Below are 23,200 nucleotides of genomic sequence, written 5' to 3' on the forward strand. Positions count from 1 at the left end.
ACTTTTTTTCATAGGGAGATAATTTAATGGCGATAATTTTAAATCTTAAAGACAGAAACAGGTGGAACACTAAAAATAGAAGTGAGAGAGCTAGGCAGTGGAATATTTTAGGATAAAATACTTATTTAGAAGCTAAATTTAAGTTCAAAGTGCTCAACTTGATTTTGTCAGATTAAAAAGATTACGGGGAGAGGGTGAAGCTCTGTAAAAGATGAGCATGAAAAGTTTTAAAAATCTAGAGTGCACACTGAGTGAGAGTGGATATGGCTAAAAGACCAAAGGAAAAAAATACATTTCCAGTATTCTTCCTGGCCCAAGAAAGGAAAAGAAATTGAGAGAAGACAGGGGAAAATCAAACATAAGGAACAATACTTAAAAATATAAAGACAACTTAGTAATAAGCTAAAAATTTTAATAGCAATTACTTCTACTTCTATCACTTGGCTGGTTTTTTTTAAAAACTGTGGTAAGTTATATATAAAATTTACCATTTTAATCAGTTTTAAGTGTACAGTGCAGTGGCATTAAGTACATTCACATTGTTGTGCAACCATCGTCACCATCCATCACCAGAACTTTTTCACCTTCTCAAACTGAAAGTCTATACCCATTAAACAATAACTCCCCATTCCCTTGGCTGACTTTTTAAATGCTCTTTTTTTTTCCTGAGGGGAGAAAAAAAAGAGGACATTTTAACAAGAGAGCACCCAGGCAAAATAATCTCTTTTGACTCCCAACACCCATAATTTCTTATACAGTATGTACCCGTGCTCAAAAAACTTAAGACTCAGTTAAACTTAAAACTTAAGACTAAGTTATTTATTATTTATGCATATATCTAATCAGTCTTTCAATAAACGTGAATTGAAGGCCTACTGCTTGCCAGGCACTGTGCTAAGCCCTGGGATCCAACTATGAACAAGACAGACTTGGAATTTACAATCTGGTGTGAAAAGGGCAAAGTTAACATAATAACTTCTGTCGATGAAGGTACAGAGAAAGTGAATAATGGTGAAGAAGGGCAACTCCAGATACTGTGTTCTGGGAAAGCCTCTCTGGGAGGTGACATTTAAATGAGACCTGAAACTGCAAAAGTGTTTACGTGTTTGATTAATCTTTTCCTTTCCCAAAGCACCTAGAAAAACGCCTTTCATATAGTAGGATCTCAGCATAGCTTTCCTGGCCTCAATTTCCTCATTCCTGAAACGAACTTCCAAGATTCCTTCCAAACACAAAATGCCTTTGTTTGACAGAAAACTATCAGTGAAATGGACGCAGGGATGGGGGTGGTCGAAGCAAAAATTAAGTGAGCTCAGAAATGACTGCAAGATCCTAACCCTAAAGCAGAACGGAGCGCAAAACCCTGTGGGTATACCAAAACCACTCAATTACTGAGATGACTTGCCTCTTAGACAACATATAAGCAGAAATCGTTCATTCACTCAGCCTTAGGAAACACCACATAAAGCAGAAGCTACAGAGGTTGAGACGTGTGCATGACTACGCTAAAAAGCTCAATTCTCATTTTCCTCGGGACTCTCATTGCGAGGGACCGAGAGGGTCTCTTCCTTAGCCGCCAGGGCAACGGTCCCAATCTAAGGAGACAAGAGAGAATCACGTTTCTCTTGCGGTTCAATCCCGGGATGAGGTCAGCCACCAACCCTAGCAAGCGTTTAAGAGAATCGTTCCGGATGCTCAGAGAGGAGAATCGACCCTTCAATGGGGCGCCCATTGGAGAAAGGTACACTAAGGCGCCTCCTTTCCTCAGCAGTATCTCCTCCTCGGCCCTCAGCCTCACCCAAATGGGGCTTTAGCGTACTAAAGCGGACCAGGGCGGAGGACCAAGGCGACTCTCGTCCTTTTGCCCAGAAAGGGTCCCAAGCGGGTGCCCTCCTCCACCCGCCTGGTACACTGCAGAGAAACTGGGCACCTCCAGAGCCGCTGTGAAGAACCGGCGAGCTGAAGATGCACCCACCTCCCATGGAAAAGAAGTGGAAGGGAAAGGAGAGCCCACGAAAGATATGTAAGTTCGAGGGGCAGACGGAGAGTGGAAGTTCCCAGGAGAGCACAGAAGGAGGTTGCAGGCGAAGGGTCCCTAAACCGGCTCTTACCTTCTGTGGGAGACGCCATCTTCCAACCCATGTCACGTGACGTGGCCAACCGTCGGCGGGAAAGCAAGGATCCATAAGCCACGCCCCCAAAGAGAAAACCTAACCCCAACCCACGGCCTGGTCTAGTTTCCCCGCCCCTTAGGGCAATGTTTCCATGGCTACGCCCCCAGTGCTAGCCATACCCCCTCGCGCAGCGGGTGAGGCGGAGCTACTGCAAAATTCTTGCAGGATCTTATTTACTTTCTTCAGTGGGTGGGGCCGCGGTTGTGTCTGTGGCCAATCGCGGTTCTGGGTTCGGGGGCGTCTTCCCCGTGTGCTCAATATAGAGTACCCAAGTCAGGGGCGTCTTCCCTACCTCCGCCAACAGAATTTGTTGGGGGTGGGAGGGCGAGAGCTCTATCACTTCTGACCAATCGCATACCCCCAGGTCTGGGACTGTGGGGCGGAGTCAGGTGTTAGGGCGAGTGATTGGCTAGGGGAAATTGTCCTTTCCACCAATGAGGAGGTGCGGCAGGACGGAGGGGCGAGGCCTGGCAGCAGTAGTGCTTGTGGACAGACTCAGACTGTAGAGGTGCGGGGGGCTGAGAAGAGGCAAGCGAGAGCCATGGCGGCGGTGGCGGCGGTGGCGGCGGTGGCGGCGGCGGCGGCAATGCGGGCCCGGATCCTGCAGGCGAGTGAGGGTGGCGCCAAGGGGTCGCGAAACTAGAAATTCGGTCCTTTCCGTCCGCTCTCTGAGCCAACCCCTTCATGGCTGACCCTCCTGTGCCCATCGGACCAGTGCGGCCCTATCCCACACCTTACTCAGTATCCGCCTTCGTTGGATCCAGCCCTGGACTGTCACTCCTCTTCCTTTTATTCTTTAGACTCCCTCTTTCTGGCTCTGGTCCACTCTCCTCCTCCAGCCCAGCCCCGTCCCTGCCGACTCTCTCTTGCCCTCACCTCTATCGGTCTGCCCACCGCCTTTCCCTTTCACCTCTGCACCAGCCACCTCTCTGCCCCAAAAACTCCCCTTCTGGTCACCTTTCTTAGCATCCTGCCGGGAGCGTCCAGATTGGTCCCTTCCCCCACCCTTCCCTTCACTGTCTACAGTCCGAGGTAAAGGCGGGGGAAGGAGGCACACGAGGGGCGAGGGTCAGTGAATGAACTTTGAATCTCCTTCTAGAAGTGTACACTAGGTTCTCCCTCAAAGCAGCCATTTGCTGAGCCATTTTCCCCAGCTATGGCTCTTTGTATTTTCCACAGGCTGTGGGCTGTGCCCTTGCTTGCCAAGACTTTCAGTTTAACTTTCTCTCAGCAAAGTTACAGTGTTTATGTTGGCCGTGAATAAGGACACATAGTTAATGCTACCAGTTTGTTCCAAGCACATGCAAAGGACTAAACATCTCTAAAAGCACGTGATAGAAAATGAGAGCCAAGGAAGACAAGAAGTGTAAGTTCCAAGTTCCCACCCCCAAGTCAGCTCCTAGCATGACTCAACTCTGCCCTTGGGGGTGGAGTGGGGGGATTAGGTCCTCTCTGAAGCCAACCTAAGGATAGGAGCTACAGAAGCTGCATGCCTGAGGCCTGTGATTTACAACTCTGTTCATAGCCTTTCCCTCCCCCCCCCCCCCGCAACCCCCCGTTGTTCACAGCCTTACAAGGACTTAGATTATGAGGCAAGATTCACTACAGGCAACATTCTGGAACCTGCAAGAAACAAATTTGCTTTTCTTACTCATTATATCCAGCCTGGGAACTTCTTCCTCTATATTGCTGGGCTGTTAGATAATATTAGTATTTACCAGGTTTCAGTGAGTTCTATTGCAGAGACCATGCATTTTTAAGATTCTTAGCAGAGTCAGCAAAGATTCCTGTTTAAATATGCTATTTAATGGGACAGTGTGGAGAATGGGTTGGAAGGGTTTGTCAAATGATTTGGCTTTCCTCATATTTCTTGATGTGATCCTAGTTCTGTTTTTCTAGGTTTGTTTGTTTTTTGTAATAGGGAAACAAAGTTTCCATCCTATACTTTCCATTACCAACTTCTCCTCAAAATCTTCTACTGAAATGGACTTTTTTCCTTTGCCTCCTCTGCCATCACAAGTCATTGAGAGCCTTAAGAAGCTATTTTGTCCTTTGCATCAAGGAAAAGAATCTCCCTTTCCAAGTACTTTATTTTGGAAATAGACACTATTTTCTTTCTTTCTTTCTTTCTTTCTTTCTTTCTTTCTTTCTTTCTTTCTTTCTTTCTTTCTTTCTTTATGGCTGTGTTGGGTCTTCATTTCTGTGCGAGGGCTTTCTCCAGTTGCGGCAAGCGGGGGCCACTCTTCATCGCGGTGCGCGGGCCTCTCACTATCGAGGCCTCTCTTGTTGCGGAGCACAGGCTCCAGACGCGCAGGCTCAGTAATTGTGGCTCACGGGCCTAGTTGCTCCGCGGCATGTGGGATCTTCCCAGACCAGGGCTCGAACCCGTGTCCCCTGCATTGGCAGCAGATTCTCAACCACTTCGCCACCAGGGAAGCCCCAGACACTATTTTCTGATTCATTTTAAGAAACTTCTGAGTTGACCTGGAAAGAACAGAGATAGTAATTCTAAGTCAACTAGGAGTTACTGTAACATGACGCTTTGATAAAGAGTAGTCTAGATTCTGGCAGTCAAGATATTATCACTCCCATTTAAGATAAGAAGACTGGTCTTGAAGTGACTCAATGACTTTCTTCAGTGATGCAGTGGAAAGAGAACAGGCTGCACAATCATACTTGGGTTCTATCCCAGCACCACCACTTCCTAGTTTTAAGAATATCTGTGAAGATTAGAATTAGTGAATATAATGAAGTAAGTTACCTGACACTAAAGGTCATCCAGTCTCCCAACTAGTAACTAATGGGGCTGAGAATTCAGGACTTCATCTTGGCATCTCTTTCTGTGTCAGGCACTGTCCCAAGCTTTGGGAAAGGAGAGATAAGTAAAATATTCACGGAAAACCCCCCTATTGTAATGCAATGATAAGTGCTAAACAGTAAGAGTGCACACAGTACTGCAGGAACCTAGGGAAAGAGCCCCAAATTCAACCTGTGCAATTCAGGAAAAGCTTCCAAAAGGGGTTGATCTGGGTTTAAGTATTGCAAGAGTAGGAGGCCTTTAGCTAGAGGAGAAGGGAGTTCCTGCTAAAGGAAGTAGCAAGTATGAAATAAACATCTAGAGAACAAGGAGTTTGGTGTGACTGGACATAGGATAGTTTTTTCAGCAACAGTACTAATGAGTGTATCTTGGAAAATGAAGAAAAGAAAGGAGATCTAACCTTTCAAAACTATATGATAATGTTTTATTATACCAGATGCAGTGCCTTTTATGCCCTCTTGACAGCAGGGAGACTGTGTGCCAGTGACAAAATAAAACTAAGTGGCCTAGGGCTTCCCTGTTGGCGCAGGGGTTAAGAATCCGCCTGCCAATGCAGGGGACACGGTTCGATCCCTGCTCAGGGAAGATCCCAAATGCCACAGAGCAACTAAGCCGGTGCGCCACAACTACTGAGCCAGGGCTGTAGAGCCCGTGCTCCGCAACAAGTGAAGGCACTGCAATGAGAAGCCCGTGCACCCGCAACGAAGAGTAAACCTGCTCGCTGCAACTAGAGAAAGCCCGCGAGCAGCAACGAAGACCCAACACAGCCAATAAATAAATAAATAAATATTTTTTTAAAAAAGAAAACAAAGAAAAACCTAAGTGGCCTAGAATGCTCCAGTTGGCTGATCCGTGCATTTTCTGCCCTGTAAGAGAATTTACATGAAACAAAATTAATATCCAACAATTGCTTGGTGTGTACTCATCCTTTCATTCTGCAGAATATTACTGAGTGCTTACTCTAGTCCAGGAATGGTGCTAGGGGCTTAGGACACAACCATCTAGTGATCTAAGGGAGAGAGACTTAATAATTAAATAAGCTACTATTCCCTAGTGCGATATGAGAAATAGAGGAATTCAGGTGTTTTATGAACTTCATAATCAGGTACTTAGCCTAGACCTGAGATTGAGACTTAAAAACTTCCAACTCTGCTACTGCCCCTCTCATTCACAGGAGTTAATCTTGTTATTTCTACTTCAGAGGAAACAAAAACCATTAGATGAGAACGTCCTCAACTTCCTGCTAGCAAGCCTACAGAACTGACCTGTACCTGTACCTGTACCCAAAGTGATAAGGAGCTAAGGAATAGATGTGAGCCAAGCAAATGGGATGAAACAATTCCAGGCAAGAGGGAGCAGCATGTGCAAGGGCAATGCGAGCACAAAACATGTTCTGAACAGCTGGAGCATAGAGAGAGCAAGGAGGAAAGCGGCAAGCTAGGAAACTAGAGAAGTAAAGTTACTATGTAGAGTCTTCTAAACAACATCAATGTGAGTCTTTATCCCAAGGACAACGGAAAGCCATTGGTAGGTTTTAAACAAAGGAGTGATCTAACCAGGTTTGTGTTTTAGAAAGACCCTCTGGCTATGGAGTGGAAACTAGATTCAGAAGGTTTAAGATTGGAGGCTGGGAGACCTGTTAGGAAACCATTGTTGAAGTCCAGGTGGGAGACAATGATGGTATAGACTGCGGTGAGGGTAGGAGGGGTAGAGAGAAGGGGGTGCATTTCAAAGACTTCTGGGAGGACAGATTGCCAGGACTTGTTTGATTCACTGAGGAAAGAGAGGGAGGAGTTAGGGTGACATTCAAGTTTCTGGTTGGGCAGCTAGGTGGATAGTAGCCCCATTTACTGAAAGGTGGGCTATAGGAAACAGAGCCGGTTGGTGGAAGGAAGATGAGGTCAGCTTTTTCAACATGTACCTAAATAACATCCAAGTAGAGATGTGGTGAAGACAGTTATGTAGGTATTACCTGAAGAGGAAGATTCTGGTGAGGAATTACAGATTTGGGCATCACCAGGATCTAGATAATTAAGCCACTGGAGTTGATGAAATCACCCAAGGAGAGTTCAAGAACTCCTTGTTCGGAAACTCAAGCATTAGAGGCCAGGTATAGGAGACTGAACCAGCATAGAAGGCAGAGAAAAAGTGGCCCAAGGAATAGAAAAGATACCAGGGCATCACAGAATACAAGTGGAGAGGGGATTCAGACATAAGGCATGATTAACTAACTCTTCACCTCTGCTGAGAGGTCAAGTACAAGAAGGACTGGGAAGAGTCCATGGTAGGGAGGAAGTCACTGGTGTTCAATCATAAAGGTTGGAGTTGATTGAAGAGTTCGTGGGAGATGGGGAGGTAATTAGTATAGAGAACTCTGGCTATTGGATGGAGAGAGGTTTAAGGTACAGGAAAGAAAGGATCATTGATGGAAGTGTCCAAGGCAGGAGGAACAGTTCAGAGCACAGGTGCAGAGATTAGCCTTAGATTACAAGACAGACACCTCTTCAGTCAGTCCACAGACATTGATTGTGCACCTCTGTCTCCCAGTCACTCTGTCCCTGTGAACCTTGGTAGCTACCTTCTCCACTATAAGAGGAAGAAAGGAAAAAATGGTGGGTATTGGTCAGTTTTGTAGGCTTACTAGTAAGAAGTTGAGGAAGTTCCCATCTGATGGTTTCTGTTTCCTCTGAAGTAGAAAAAAATAAGATCAGCTCTTTTTTTTTATGAAAAAATTTTTTAATTGAAATATAGTTGATTTATAATGTTGTGCCAATCTCTGCTGTACAGCAAAGTGACTCAGTAATACACATATAGACATTCTTTTTTTAATATTCTTTTCCATTATGGTTTATCACAGGATATTGAATATAGTGCCCTGTGCTATACAATAGGACCTTGTTGTTTATCCATCCTATATATAATAGTTTACATCTGCAAGATCAGCTCTTAAGAGTGAGAAGGAAAGGAACAGAGTTGAGAATTGTTAAGTTTTGAAATAGCAAGGAGTGTGAGCAAATAAGTATTTATAGTAATAACAACATGTAATGAGCACCAACTACTTGCTAGCTGTTTTTCATACCTGGACAAGCTTGATCACAGTAACTCTGTAAAGTAGGTAAACAAGATTCAGTGCCTGCCCTCGTGGAATTCATAGTCTTTGGGGTAACAAACAAGTAACTAGGCCATTACAACACAGACAGATAACCTCTTAGGGGAAATATTGGCTGCTATGGAGTACAAAAAAGGACAGCTAACCAAGTCTGGGGTGGGAGACAGTCAGGCAATATAGCTGCCCAGTGGGCCTTTCTTTCGTTCAGTAGATATTTACTGAACACCTACGGTGTAGCAGGTACTGTGTTGGTATTGGGAACGTGACTATAACTAAGACATGGTGGTCTCCAGGAGAGTGTTGATGGTTTGAAATAGCTTTTGTGGGGACTGGGAGAGGAAACAGACCAGGCATTTGGAAGGACTGTCTGCTGGCCCAAAGGACCAGCACCCTTTCCTCTGGGCAGTGCTGCAGGCACACAAACAAATTCTTGTACTTTATGCAGCCCTAAACTCTTTGGTTAACATGATTTCTCTTCAGACAAGGTAACAGATTATTAGATTGCAGCTTCCTTTTACAACCCAGTCTTGACTATTTTAGTTTGCTCACTTTGATTAGACTTCAGTATTTCTTTCTTTTTTTTTTTTTTAATAAATTTATTTATTTATTTATTTTTGGATGTGTTGGGTCTTAGTTTCTGTGCAAGGGCTTTCTCCAGTTGTGGCGAGCGGGGGCCACTCTTCATCATGGTGCACGGGCCTCTCACTGTCGCAGCCTCTCCCGTTGCAGAGCACAGGCTCCAGACGCGCAGGCTCAGTAGTTGCGGCTCACGGGCCTAGCCGCTCCGCGGCATGTGGGATCTTCCCGGACCGGGGCACGAACCCGTGTCCCCTGCATTGGCAGGCAGATTTCTAACCACTGCGCCACCAGGGAAGCCCCTAGACTTCAGTATTTCTTAAATCAACTTGCATAGCATATATACAAACTATCTTTTTTTAGAGAGTGGCTTTATTTTAACTGATCCCCCCGACCCCTGCCATTTGCTGATTAAATCCTATTACCTGTATAACACATTCTTTTCCTATTAGGTACATGTGGCTTTTTTTTTTTTTTTTTTTTTTTGGCTGCGTTGGATCTTCGTTGCTGTGCGCCGGCTTTCTCTAGTTGTGGCGAGCGGGGGCTACTTTTTGTGGCGGTGCGCGGGCTTTTCATTGCAATGTCTTCTCTTGTTGCGGAGCACAGGCTTCAGTAGTTGTGGCACATGCGCTCAGTAGTTGTGGCTTGCAGGCTCTAGAGCGCAGGCTCAGTAGTTGCGGCACATGGGCTTAGTTGCTCCACGACATGTGGGATCTTCCTGGACCAGGGCTTGAACCTGTGTCCCCTGCATTGGCAGGCAGATTCTTAACCACTGCACCACCAGGGAAGCCCACATGTGGCATTTTAAAAAACAGCTTTATTGAAATAAAATTGACCTAAAATAAACTGTACATATTTTAAAGTGTATAAATTTTTTTTATTTGTTTGTTTTTTACTTTTGGCTGTGTTGGGTCTTCGTTGTTGCACATGGGCTTTCTCTAGTTGCAGCGAGCGGGGGCTACTCTTCATTGCGGTGTGTGGGCTTCTCATTGCAGTGGCTTCTCTTGTTGCGGAGCATGGGCTCTAGGCGTGCAGGCTTCAGTAGTTGTGGCACTCAGACTCAGTAGTTGTGGCTCGTGGGCTCTAGAGTGCAGGCTCAGTAGTTGTGGCGCACGGGCTTAGTTGCTCCACAGCATGTGGGATCTTCCCGGGCTAGGGATTGAACTCATGTCCTCTGCATTGGCAGGCGGATTCTTAACCACTGTGCCACCAGGGAAGCCCTAAAGTGTATAATTTGATGTTTTAATATTTGTATACACCTGTGAAGACATCACAATCAAGATAGTGAACATATTAATTGCCCCAAAACGTTTCTCTCTTACCCCCTCCTCTTTTCCTCCTCTGTCATCTCTAGGTAACCACTCATCTGCTTTCTGACATTACCTTTTACATTTTCTAGTTTTATATAAATGGAATCATACCGTATATACTCTTTTTAAGTCTTAACTTATTTCACTCAGTATAATTACTATAATTATCCATGTTGCATATATCAATAGTCGATTCCTTTTTTATTGCTGAGTAGTATTCCAACATATGGATATACCATACTAGTTTCCCTATTCACCCATCCAATTGTGGACATTTGCATTGTTCCCAAATTTTAGGCTGTTACTGATAAATTTACTATGAACATTCATGTTTTAAGTATTTGTGTGGGCATATTATATATACATTTGACACTTGGTTATATACTATCTTATATTCAACACCTATTGTGTTAGACACCATCCTAAGTGTTTTCTTATTTTTAGATTTATGGTGACTACATGTACCAGGCCAAAAATTAGAAAAATATGATGTAATGACAAAAAAATATTTTTTTAACCAGGACTGTCCTGGAAATTGAGCACATGATCATTATGGTTTATTGTTCTCTCATAGTTTGCTGTGTCTCATAGTCTCACAACTTTTGTCTTTAAAGACTGTATAACCCTTGAGAGCAAACACCAAGTCCTTTTTCATATACCCACAGTAACTAGTATAATGTTAAGCATATAGTAGCCATTCACTAAATTTTTAATAATTTTCTGCTCTCATTTATCAAAATAACCATTCTTTTACCTCCCAGGTTTCTTCCAAGGTGAACTCCAGTTGGCACCCAGCATCCTCCTTCTCTTCATCGTCAGTGGTGAGTTTATTTGGTAATAAAGGCTGACTTCTGAGAAGGAATCCAGTATAATTTGAGGGTATTCCCATTTATCTTCTTTACGTAATTTGATCAGAGTTTATCTGAAATTTTCTATCTTGGTTTTCTTATCTCATATTATTTCTACTATGTTGTAAGCATTTCCAATATTGCAAGGTGGTCTTTATGATTATGATTTTTAATGGCTATATAATATTCTATCAAGTAGATATAGCCTGAATTAACTAATAATTTTTCCAGATAACATTTAGACTTATTCTGTTTTTCAGTATTATAAAACAAACATTTATTTATGTAGTTTTTTTCTTTCTTTTATATTATATCCCTTCTGAATTAGGATTACTGTGTCAAAAGATACATTTTCTTGGCTTCTAGAGGTTTTCTTGACCCTGCCAGAAAGGTTGTCTTCTTTACAACCTTTAGAGTTGTTTTTACAGACCTACTGTCTATCAGCCATTTGCAGTAACTAAACCTGATATATAAGGACTGGTGCTCAAAATCCTGTTTATATAGAAGCATGCACATACTGTAACATAGTAATCTTTCACCTTTTTGGCCCACAGACCACTTTGAAAATTTAATGAAAACAAACTACTTCTCAGAAAAACTACACAGATAGGAATGTCTTTTAAAATCTTTTGATCGTAAAGGTAATGCATGCTCATGGTAATGTGACAGAAAGTCAGCTGGGCCAAGACGTCCTAATAGCTAATCTTTGTTAATACAGAGTCTACTGCTTTTTTAGTATAAGCTTCTCAGTGAGATATGTTTACTCGTGAAGTTCCACTGTGTGATTAGCAGGGAATTTCCCATTTACAGAGAGATCACAGTATTGAGAGGCTCTGCCCCATATTAATAAGCACTATAGACAAGTATATTGTATATCTCTTTCCTAGTGCTAACATTTCTAGAGGGCAGAACATTCAGTTATCAACCCCAATTCCTTTTCTCTTTGTGAAAGAGAGAAGTAAAGCAACTAACTAATACAAAGTTTTGTGTGTGTTTTTTTCCCCCAGCCAACTGTAAAGCTTTTCATTGATGGGAAATTTATTGAATCCAAAAGTGACAAATGGATGGACATCCACAACCCCGTAAGCAAAGCTGCTTTGGGACTTAAATTTAACTAGCCTAGAATTCTGGGAACATGGTGGGAAAATAGGGACCAGGGTGTCTATTGTGAAGCACATAGCGCTGCCCCTGTGACTATATGAAAAATGAAGAAGGTGGGGTAGGAACGAAGGATGATGTGCTGCTTTTTAAAAAAAAAAAAAAAAAAATTATTTATTATTTGTTTATTTTATTTATTTTTGGCTGCATCGGGTCTTAGTTGCAGCACGTGGGATCTTCGTTGAGGCATGTGGGATCTTTGTTGCAGTGCGCGGGCTTCTCTTTAGTTGTGGCTCACAGGCTCCAGGGCACATGGGCTCTGTAATTGTGGCGTGCGGGTTCCAGAGCACATGGGCTCTGTAGTTTGTGGCATGCAGGCTCTCTAGTTGAGGGGCGCGAGCTCAGTAGTTGTGGCGCGCGGGCCTAGTTGCCCCGCCACATGTGGGATCTTAGTTCCCTGACCAGGGATCGAACCTGTGCCCCCTGCATTGTAAGGCAGTTTTTTTTGTTTGTTTTTTTTTTTTTATTTTATTTATTTAGCTTTGGCTGAATTGGGTCTTCGTTGCTGCGTGCGGGCTTTCTCTAGTTGCGGCGAGCGGGGGCTACTCTTCGTTGCGTTGTGCGGGCTTCTCATTGCAGTGGTTTCTCTTGTTGCGGAGCACAGGCTCTAGGCACGCAGGCTTCAGTAGTTGTGGCACGTGGGCTCAGTAGTTGTGGCGCACGGCCTCTAGAGCGCAGGCTCAGTGATTGTGGTGCATGGGTTTCTTTGCTCTGCAGCGTGTGGGATCTTCCCGGACCAGGGATCGAGCCTGTCCCCCCTGCATTGGCAGGCAGATTCTTAACCACTGCACCACCAGGCAAGCCCTAAGGCAGATTCTTTACCACTGGAACACCAGGGAAGTCCCTGATGTGCTGCTTTCTCCATCAGGCCACCAATGAGGTCATTGGTCGGGTCCCTCAAGCCACCAAGGCTGAAATGGATGCAGCAGTTTCTTCCTGCAAACGTGCTTTTCCCTCATGGGCAGACACTTCAATATTAAGCCGTCAGCAGGTCCTGCTCCGCTATCAGCAACTCATTAAAGAAAACTTGGTAAGAAATCTGAATGGTATAATTTTCCAAACTTGCCTAGGGGATACTTGTCACTCTCATAGAGGCCCTCTTAGCTGCTCTCCCTAACTGTACAATACAGAGAGACATAGATCATGGCTCTCTCCCTCATAGTACTTCTCCCTGACTTTTATTCTTTTTTGGCTGCCTGAGAACTAACAGGAGGCACATCCTTGCATTGGTTTCTATTTCTGTGTTTTCTCTCTAGAAAGAAATTGCCAGATTAATCACGCTGGAACAAGGGAAGACCCTAGCGGATGCCGAAGGAGATGTATTTCGAGGCCTTCGTAAGTAGGGATTCCTCATGGGGATTTCAGGGACATTGAGAAGAAGCAAAGGAAAATGAGAGGCAAAGACCCCAGATGGGAGATTGCTTCTTCCTTTATGTAGATTTTGCTATCCCATGATATCTTTTTTAATACTTGTGGAAAACGGCAGTACTCAGGTATCTGTGGGATTGGTTTACTTCATTCATTATTTTACTCAAATGATCTTCCAAATGGTATATGCATTGCAGTGTCTTTTTCCCATTCAGGTAATCTCACTTTACGCAACCCCTTCACATGGCAAGTCAGTGTTTCTTCCCTCTGTCGTTGGTCTTGCCACTCAGGGCTGACTAGAGCATGACAAAACTAAGTAGTGCACAGTGTGGAGAGTTGGTGGCCCAACTGCTTCTTCTCTGTTCCAGAGGTGGTTGAGCATGCCTGCAGTGTGACATCCCTCATGCTGGGAGAGACCATGCCATCCATCACCAAAGACATGGACCTTTATTCCTACCGTCTGCCTCTGGGGGTGTGTGCAGGCATTGCTCCATTCAATTTTCCTGCCATGATCCCCCTTTGGATGTTTCCCATGGCCATGGTATGTGGAAATACCTTCCTAATGAAACCATCAGAGCGAGTCCCTGGAGCAACTATACTTCTTGCCAAGTTGCTTCAGGACTCTGGTGCCCCTGACGGAACACTGAATGTCATCCATGGACAACATGAAGGTAACTGCCCCTCTGTACATGGCACTTAATCTGGATACCAAAAAATCAAGGTGTTGAGTCAGTGATGGGGTGTTTTAGGATGAAGAACCTAGGGATGAAGGGATTTACTAGTAGTAACCTCCATGTTTGAAGATAATGTTTGTTGATTGTTTTGCCATCTCTTTGCTCAGGTAACTAACTGGGGAGTAGCAGTGCTTCTTGCCCTACAGAATGCATTAGGACAAAGAAATATGGTTAGGGCAAGATACAGATGAGATTAAAGAGAAGTTTTCATTTCAATATTGAGAGAATTTATAAGGTTATTTAACTCAGACTTTATAGATCTCAGAGGTACTAAAGTCCTTCTGATTCATATAATAATAGCGAATACTTAAAAAGTGCTTCTGTGTTTCAAGCACTGTTCCTAATGCCTTCTATATATTATCTCATTTAGTCTTTACAACAACCCTTTGAGGTAGGTACTATTATTTTCCCATTTTACAGATGAGAAAATTGAGGCATAATGAAATTAAGTGATTTGCCCAAAGTCATGTTGCTAGAAACTGTCAAAGTCGGGATGTGTATACTTAAGAAGGCTGACCCTGGTTTTTACTTTTAAATACTATGCTCTATTGCCTCTCACATGAGGGCACAGTAGTATCTGAGAGTCCCAGTATAAGCGACAGTTGAGGAAGTATCACATTCGTAAAAGACAAAAGGAAGAGTTGAGTATTGAAAGGCTATTATTTTGGAGGAAAATAGGAGTTGTAGCCTTCAGAGTTAGATTAAAAGTAGAAATTCTGGACTAGCAAGTGGGAAAAATAATGAAAGAGAAGAGGTTAAATAAGATTTGTAGTTCAAAGAATTTAAGAGAGGGACTCCCTGGCGGTCCAGTGGTTAAGACTCCTCGCTTCCACTGCTGGGGACGCAGGTTAGATCTCTGGTCGGGGAACTAAAATCCCACTAGAGATGGAGTGTGGCCCCCCCCCCAAAAAAAAGAAGAATTTAAGAGAACAAGGACAGAACTCCAAAATGGGAATCCAGGGTAGAAAAACAAAAGTATGAAAACTTCTCATTCATAGCAGTGAGAAAGGGGGAAATTTGCTTTGCTGAGAATCCCATAGCCCTTTTTTCCTTTGTGGTAATCATTTATTTTCTTCTTAAAGCTGTAAACTTTATTTGCGATCATCTTGATATCAAAGCAATCAGCTTTGTGGGATCCAACCAGGCAGGAGAGTACATCTTTGAGAGAGGGTCAAGACATGGCAAGAGAGTTCAAGCCAATATGGTAACTTCATATTCCTTTTTCCCCCAAATTCCGTTATATGTATTAAAACTACCTAGAAAAAGCCCCTCAGCAGAGGGGCCACTCATCCCACTTTAATGCCAGTGTTTCTTTATTCACAATTCATCCTGGTTGTCTTCCCCTTAACCATGAACAGTGTGATGAGTTTTATTCTCTGTCACTTTAATTACCTTTTATCTTGACCAGGTAATCTTGGTGATGAAGTCACATTTCTCCTTAAGAATGATATTCAAATTCTTTGGGCTTCAGCAGTAACTGCAAAATTCTGCTTCTGGCCCTGTTTCTTCCTTCATACCATTCTTCCAGCTAGACCCCATCCTTCCTGCCTTTAAGGCGTATCCTAACTACTAATGTCAAAGATATGATCTTCCCTAAGAGCCCAGGCTATTTAAGGCTCTGGAAAGAGCCAGATATCCCTGTATGATATATGAGTGTGGTTTACTTGGCTGCATAGTTTTGCTGTTCCTTAGTGACTAGCTCCTCGCCAAATACTTGGCAATTCTTTGATACTAAATATAATGTCCAGTTGCTACTTTCTTACCCTTCCACTAATGTTGCAAAAAGAGTAGCCACCTATGTACGGGCTTGGAGACTGTTCATGATATGCCCATTTATTTCTTTTCATGGCTGGATGTGTTTTGGCCAATTTGATTTATGCCCCTCCCAGTTCACTACATATTTCTTGAATGTATTCTGTGTCTAACATTATACTATGTGTAATGGGATACAGTTAAGTAGCAGACAAGGTATTTATTTATGTACTCAACTATAGCTGTATCTGGAAACATGTGGAAATGACCATATGTCAGTCCTACATAGAAGTTTATGAGGCTGTGTATCTAGAAGCAAGCCAATTGGAATTTCTTTCCGGAAATTGTGTATCAGGAGGCCTACCTCCTATTTTGCCTTTCAGCTGGCTACTGGCAGCTCTGTGTTTACATTGCTCTTCATATAACTGGAACCTCTGACAAACAACAAATTCTTTCCTAGCTAACTTAGGAAAGAGAAGGGAGTTCTCCTTGGCTCCTGGATGCAGTGTTTAGCCTGTCAATTTGACCGAACGTGATTGAGGCAGTGTTTTTTTGTTTTTGGGGGGGGCGTTTGATAATGGTTTTGATCTAAATAAACACCTATCAGCTTTTCAGCTGAGGAAGTGAAGCAAAAGTAACCTGGAGACTTACTCAGTGTTACCAGTACTTCAGCAATATCAAAATGATAATAAATCTATTTTCAAAGCAACACAGGATAAATTCTCGAGTCCTTTCCTTAAATTCTCATCTGAAATCTCAGGTTCTTTAATTTCTTAGCCAAATTGTATTTTGCCAAGGAAGATTCATGTACTTTCTGTATTTCCTTAGGGAGCCAAAAACCATGGGGTAGTCATGCCAGATGCCAATAAGGAAAATACTCTGAACCAGCTGGTTGGGGCAGCATTTGGAGCCGCTGGTCAGCGCTGCATGGCTCTTTCAACAGCGATCCTTGTGGGAGAAGCTAAGAAGTGGCTGCCAGAGCTGGTAGAGCGTGCCAAAAAACTGAGAGTCAATGCAGGTAACCAGTTATCTGCCTGGCTTCTTTAGACTCTGCATCTGTGGCACTAAGCTCTTGATTTTCGCATTGGCCTTGTCCAATGGGAGCAATCATGTTTATTCTTACCATTGCCTCTCTTTGTACTGTACTACTTGTCATTTGGATTCATCTTTATTTAGCACTCATAATTTATGTTAATGAAGACCTTAAATACTTCTGTGTTGTTCTACAGGAGACCAGCCTGGAGCTGATCTTGGCCCTCTGATCACCCCCCACGCAAAAGAGCGAGTCTGCAATCTGATTGATAGTGGAACAAAGGAAGGAGCTTCCATCCTTCTTGACGGGCGAGATATTAAAGTCAAAGGTTATGAAAATGGGAACTTCGTTGGGCCAACCATCATCTCAAATGTCAAGGTGAACAACTCTGGATTATTTATTTTGCAAATATATAATTTTGCGAAATTAGCTAAAGGCACCTCATTCCTCTAATTTATAAATGAAGACCTTTAATGACTAGAGACCTCATCTCTTGCCAGAATTACTCAGTTATTTTATCTCAAGTCTGAATGAGTCTCCCCTCCTGACTTCCAGCCTCTTTCCACTATACCAATGGTTGGAAAACTTTCCATTAAGAGCTAAAGAGTAAATATTTTTGGCTTTGCAGGGATAAATAGTCTCTGTCACAACTACTCAACTCAGCCATTAACATGGTGTGGTTGTATTCCAATAAAACTTTATTTATGGACAATGGAATTTGGATTTCATATAGTTTTATATAGTTTTAGGTGTCATGATTGATTTTTTTCAACCATTTAAAAATTGTAGAAACCATTCTTTGCTTGTGGGCTGTACAAAAACTGGCAGCAAGCCACTCCAGCTCACGGGCCATTATTTTGCCAGTTCCTATCTTACATTATACTTCTTACTTGTTTAACGTTAATTTCTTCTTCCCTCTCCTTCTTACTGCCTAGCTTATAGCTATTGCAGTGTCACCATCAATATATCAGCCCCCAATAGTTATTGAATATCTACATCTTCACCAGAAAGTGACAAAAGAAAAAGAATTGGTGTCAATTTTTATTTATCAAAACTGAAAGTTGCTCAGCTAAAATGACAATGACTCCTCAATGACTATATTGAGGAGTTTTTTTGAAATTCAGATATCCCCACTAATCCTATTATAATCCTGAATAGTCAAGAGCTGAATCTAAGTGTAGTAGAAATTATGAGATTTCTTGCCACAGAGTCACTGAGGAAAAATCCACTTATCAACAACAAACACAGCTGACCAGCTGCAGTGGTAAAAGATGTTTTGAATGTTTAATGTGACCTGATACCAAAATAAAAATGTACAGACTCATTTGGGAGACAAAGGAACAAATGAGAATAGATTGTTTATGTTACAGAAAACTTAGCACAGGATTTCTTTAAATAGAAAAATTCTCCTGTGGTGTTTTTAATATATATTTGATTTATTAAAAAAACGAATTTTCAAGTAGCTTTTCAGTAAGATAACAATTGGATAAACAAGTAATACAGGCATAAAACAGGAAGCTAGTGATGGGTCATGAGACCTAAAAATACAGTGCTTAAAGGAAAGGAGTGTAGTTATATAGTTATAGTAATAGGAATTTCAAGTTATTTATGATTGGTAGCTTGGAAGATGGAACACAGCAAGAAAGGACTTTTTTTTATACGTGATTTAAAATGAAAAGAGATTATTACTAACATAAAAGCTGTTATTAAGCAAGTGGGTAATAAAGTACCAAATAAGCAAAAAATACTGACTTCTTTTCTGCTGCATCACTCCTGGCAGCCAAATATGATCTGTTACAAAGAGGAGATTTTTGGCCCAGTTCTTTTAGTTCTGGAAACAGACACTTTGGATGAAGCCATCAAGATCGTAAATGACAACCCATATGGAAATGGAACTGCCATCTTCACCACCAATGGAGCCACTGCTCGGAAGTATTCCCACCTGGTAGATGTCGGACAGGTTTGTGAACAGAATTCTTAGGATATTCTTGTAGCCATTTACTGTTTCCTATGTAAGGGGAGAAGGTAAACAGCGATCGGTCACTGCCCCTCTGATCTCCCTCAGTGCCCCATTTCTTCCTCAGGAATAAAAGCTCATGGGATGCAGGATCGGGTGGAAGGTGGGTAGTTAAAATTGGTCTCTCTGATGCCAAGCATTTGGGCTTCTAAATGGAAAGTTCCTTTGTTTGAGTGTTTTTCTTAGTATTTGACGTGGATTTGTTCTGCTTTAGGTCGGGGTGAATGTGCCCATTCCAGTGCCTTTGCCAATGTTCTCATTCACCGGCTCTCGAGCTTCCTTCAGGGGAGACACCAATTTCTATGGCAAACAGGTGACTTTAAGTTTAAAAAAAATATTTTTCCTCTAAGAAACTTTCTTGAACATATTCAGGAACAAGGATTCTGCAAGGAAGGGCCTGCCAGCAGCTTCTGTGAGGGTATATGTTGTTCAGCAGTGCTTGTCAGTAGGTTCCCTAGAAAAGATATAAAAGTTAACAAAATTTTGCCAATTCCTGAATAACTCAAGGCAGCAGAGTTTTTGGGAAAGAGCATGAGTAAATCCAAGCCTTTGTATATGTCCTCTCCTCTGCCTGTGACCCTCTCTTCCTGTATCCCCCCTTTCTCCCCCCTTTTCATCTGACTGTTAACCCCCAGTTTAAAGTGTGGGCTCCTCCAGAAAATCACCTCTGACCACCACCATCCCCTTCAGTGTTGGGTTGGGTATGTCCTCATGTGCTCCCACTGCACACATTGCTCCCGTAATAGTTACTCATTTACTAAAAATTTTATTGAGCACCTTCTGTATATTAAACACTATTCTACAATAAAAATGCTATAAATGCAGCACTGAACAAAAAATAAATAAATAGAGCAGATCTGGAACCAAATTACCACTATTATCACATCCTTCAACTGGTGCGTATATCCTAAAGCAAGAACAGGCATGGCATGTTCAAACAGCAGAAATGGGCTGGAGCACAGTGAGTGAATAAGGAAGATAGTGGTAAGAGATGAGGTTAGAGAGGTAGGCAGAGGCAAGTCATGTAGTAGGACTATTTAAGCCATGTTAAGAAGCCCTCATCACACTGTAATTATTATTTACTTATCTGCAGAACGTGGCACAGAGCAAGTACCCAAATATGTGTTGGACAAATGGGCTAGTGAAAGTTCTTTGTAGTCCCACAGAAATACAGCCATTTTGGGACCTTCAGTAAAAAATTACTTGTTTTCTATACAGGTCTCCCTTTTATAGGTTAATAATAAATTAACAGTGGGATTACACAGCAGGCTATGACAGTGTAGCCAGCTGGTTAAGAAACACTGTTTGTTTGGAGGTGGATTATCCAGTTTGTGCATTAGTCACAGCTTTTGTAAAATTGACTAGTTTGATACTATTAAAAATTTCTTTCAAGGGAAGCAGACTAAAACTCTTGCTTAAAATAGTTTGTCAGTTTTGGAGTTTTTTTCCTCCTATATCTTTGTTTAATTACTGTAAGTTACTCTGGTGAGTGAGGCTTCTTAGAGTAAAAGACTGACCTTGTATACAGTTTGAAGTCTTAGATCCTTAGGTACTTAAATTGCTATTTTGCATTCTGGAAAGAAGACATAAAAGTATCATTCTTACATAATAAAATGTAAACTTCAGTTGTATCTTATATTGAAAGTATGTAATAATCTCTAAAGTTGTTTTCACTATATTAACATTGCCCAGATTTTGTCTAATAACTCTCGAAGAGTATTTTAATCAAGCTGGTGTGTTTTTTTCTAACAATATCCTTCTAGCTTGCTAGTAATTTTATGTGTTAGATCTGCAGTCTATTCTCTTTTACTCAAGCCTATTCTTATAAAATAAATACAAGTTTAACAGTTTACCTTGTTCAATTTTTCCATTTAGATGTGCCAGGTAATATGCTAAATGTTTTACATAGATTATCTCATGAGCAATATATTTAATTTTGGTTGCACCTATTCCTCCAGTAGGAACGTGAATAGCATTTCATAGCACCTCCTTCAAAAGTGATTAAAAGAGGAATCATGAAACCCCCGGGCATATATGATAACTCTCTCTTTCTCTCTTTTTTTTTTCATTCTTTGTTCTCTTTAGGGCATCCAGTTCTACACTCAGCTAAAAACTGTCACTTCACAGTGGAAAGAAGAAGATGCTTCTCTTTCCTCACCGGCTGTAGTCATGCCTACCATGGGCCGTTAGAAACGAGTTTGTTCTGGACTCAGTCCATCCTGAGTAATTGCCCTTTATTCTTGACCAACTCCAACTGCCAACTTTGCTCAGATCAGATCCCTGGGATTGGAATACTATGTAACTAAAATCTTTCACAGGACCATTATCCTCTGTTAAGTAGCTAATAGGGAGACTCCTAGTGTAATTCTGAAACCAGATTTTCACTTGCTCTTCATAATTATATTTTTGAGGTCACTGTCCTAACTGTGAAATGCTTCTCTGGAATAAGAGCTTAGACCTGATTTCTAAAAATTCTCCCCTTTTCTGATGACTTGAAGGAAGGGAACATTAGCGTGTGTAAAGACGATCTTCCAAGGAAAAGGATCTCTTGCATGGGGAAATAGGTCAAAAATAATTCACCCTTTGGTTGATCATCAAACACAGCCCCACATAAATGCCAGTGGGTGAGGCCTCTCTGCGAAGCTTTGCTGAGCCTCTCATTTATCCCACACCACACAAGGTATAATCCATCTCTACTTATCCCACAGATGTGACAACTGCTTCTGTCTTTTCTGCTGAATGCCACTTTGTCCTAGTGACTCATGACCACTAATTCTATCATTGTCACTGTTCCTGCTTCTTAAAACCACTTCCCAAGGATACCTCAGTATGCATTGGATAAATCAACTTTTTGTGGTGTGTGCCAAGCGTTAAATTTCAGGGTTTGCTTCAGCAATCAATGAATGCTTCAGTCATTAATTCAGATGCCAACGGGATTTTTTTAGAAAACTATTTCAAAAGTTATATCAGGCCCAGAAATCAAGGGGTATTCCAACCATGAAAGTGAGCAAGACTCTTTTTTTTTTTTTTTTTTTTGATGCTTAACAGGATCTCATGTTTATTGAGAAGTGATTAATGGTAAAAAGAAAGGCAATGCCCTTTCCTCGTTGGCTGAATAAGAAACTGAAGAAACATTCACTACATGTTTTACAATATTTTTCTCTTCCAAAATGCATTTCTGTAAACAAGTTTTAACCACTGTTCTTAGCTTTGAAATCAAATTAATGCTGAACTTAATCAGTATAATGTATAAGAACAGAACATTTCTTAGGACTCCTAGTGCTTTACTTTGAGTAACAAAGGGTCAGAGAAAATGAATCACCCTTAAAGATACAACCTTGGGTGACACTGTTAAATTCTCCAAGACAAACATTCTTCCTGAAAATGTTCTTCCAGTTTGGAAGGGAAAAACCAAATTCCTACTTTCTGGGGTGGAGGCTCAAAACCTTCAGACTCACGTGTTCTCCAAGTATGAGCAAGACTGTTGCCTAAAGTAAGTCTAACCTGATATTACTTGTCAAATTTTTTATATTGTTCTTTCTTCTTGCCTGCATTTCTCATTTGTGACACTTTTTAATGAAAGAACCCTAATGTAAAGTAATTGGGGCTTAAGAAATTTCAAAGCTTTCCATGTGTGAAGTAGTCAAAGAAATGCTTTGACAGATTCTTCTGCTACCATTAATTCAACTGTCTTTATGCTTTTTGTTTCTTTGCTATAGCTCAACTTTAAGTCAGAACAGAAATTTATGTGCTAAACAGAATAGATTCTGTCTTTTTGCTGTACCATGCCAGTTGAATCCTGTCTTTCTGATATGGTCTTCACCCACTGAACTAGGAGAAGGCTTCTCATTTCTGATAGAGTAGTCTCTGGTCCTCAGCCAGATGACATAGGTCATTTATTTTTCTGCTTCCTCATTAGTTACGTAGATAATGCTAACCTATTCCATGGGGGTTATCTAATGAATTAAGGATGGTAAAAACCTTGAAAATGTTTGTGCACTCTGTGGATTTTAGGCTTATTACTACCACCTGTTGGATAGAATGTCAAAATCTTTAATCACTTAAGGTGACTGAACTTTAATAAAATACATTTATGACCCTCCTGGCGCTTTTTTTTTTTTGGATTTGCCTGCCTAAAGGTGAGGCAATAGAAATTTATAATATCATAATAGAATGCCTCTTGTTTTATCTCTTATCACAGCTGACAACTGGTAGTAATATTTAATCCAGTCCAACAACTACAGACTGGGTTGAATAAAAGGTCATACTGTCTAAATTCCAAGTGGAATTAAATATAATCACA

General features: G+C 41.7%; 2 protein-coding genes across 8 annotated transcripts in view; one reads left to right on the forward strand and one right to left on the reverse strand.

Annotated features, from left to right (window-relative positions):
• The window catches only part of LIN52 (lin-52 DREAM MuvB core complex component), a 119,623-nt gene extending 117,440 nt beyond the window's left edge, over window positions 1-2,183 (reverse strand). For all 7 annotated transcript variants that reach the window (XR_011076159.1, XM_068561904.1, XM_068562144.1 and 4 more), the window contains exon 1: window positions 2,112-2,183. Coding sequence is in view for 6 of the 7 variants with exons in the window: in XM_068561904.1 (XP_068418005.1) it covers window positions 2,112-2,142 (31 nt within the window). In the remaining variant the exon portion in view is untranslated. The remainder of the gene's footprint in view (window positions 1-2,111) is intronic.
• Window positions 2,184-2,688: 505 nt separating this feature from the next.
• On the forward strand, window positions 2,689-22,999 carry ALDH6A1 (aldehyde dehydrogenase 6 family member A1). Its single transcript, XM_068542690.1, has 12 exons — window positions 2,689-2,781; window positions 10,749-10,808; window positions 11,843-11,917; window positions 12,862-13,023; window positions 13,250-13,328; window positions 13,730-14,032; window positions 15,178-15,299; window positions 16,676-16,865; window positions 17,077-17,258; window positions 18,661-18,840; window positions 19,112-19,210; window positions 20,983-22,999. Exons 1-12 carry the CDS (start codon window positions 2,716-2,718, stop codon window positions 21,085-21,087), a joined length of 1,623 nt encoding a protein of 540 aa, XP_068398791.1. The 5' UTR covers window positions 2,689-2,715; the 3' UTR covers window positions 21,088-22,999.
• Window positions 23,000-23,200: the final 201 nt, after the last annotated feature.

The sequence above is a fragment of the Eschrichtius robustus genome, chromosome 1, assembly GCF_028021215.1.
Source record: "Eschrichtius robustus isolate mEscRob2 chromosome 1, mEscRob2.pri, whole genome shotgun sequence".
Classification (NCBI taxonomy): domain Eukaryota; kingdom Metazoa; phylum Chordata; class Mammalia; order Artiodactyla; family Eschrichtiidae; genus Eschrichtius; species Eschrichtius robustus.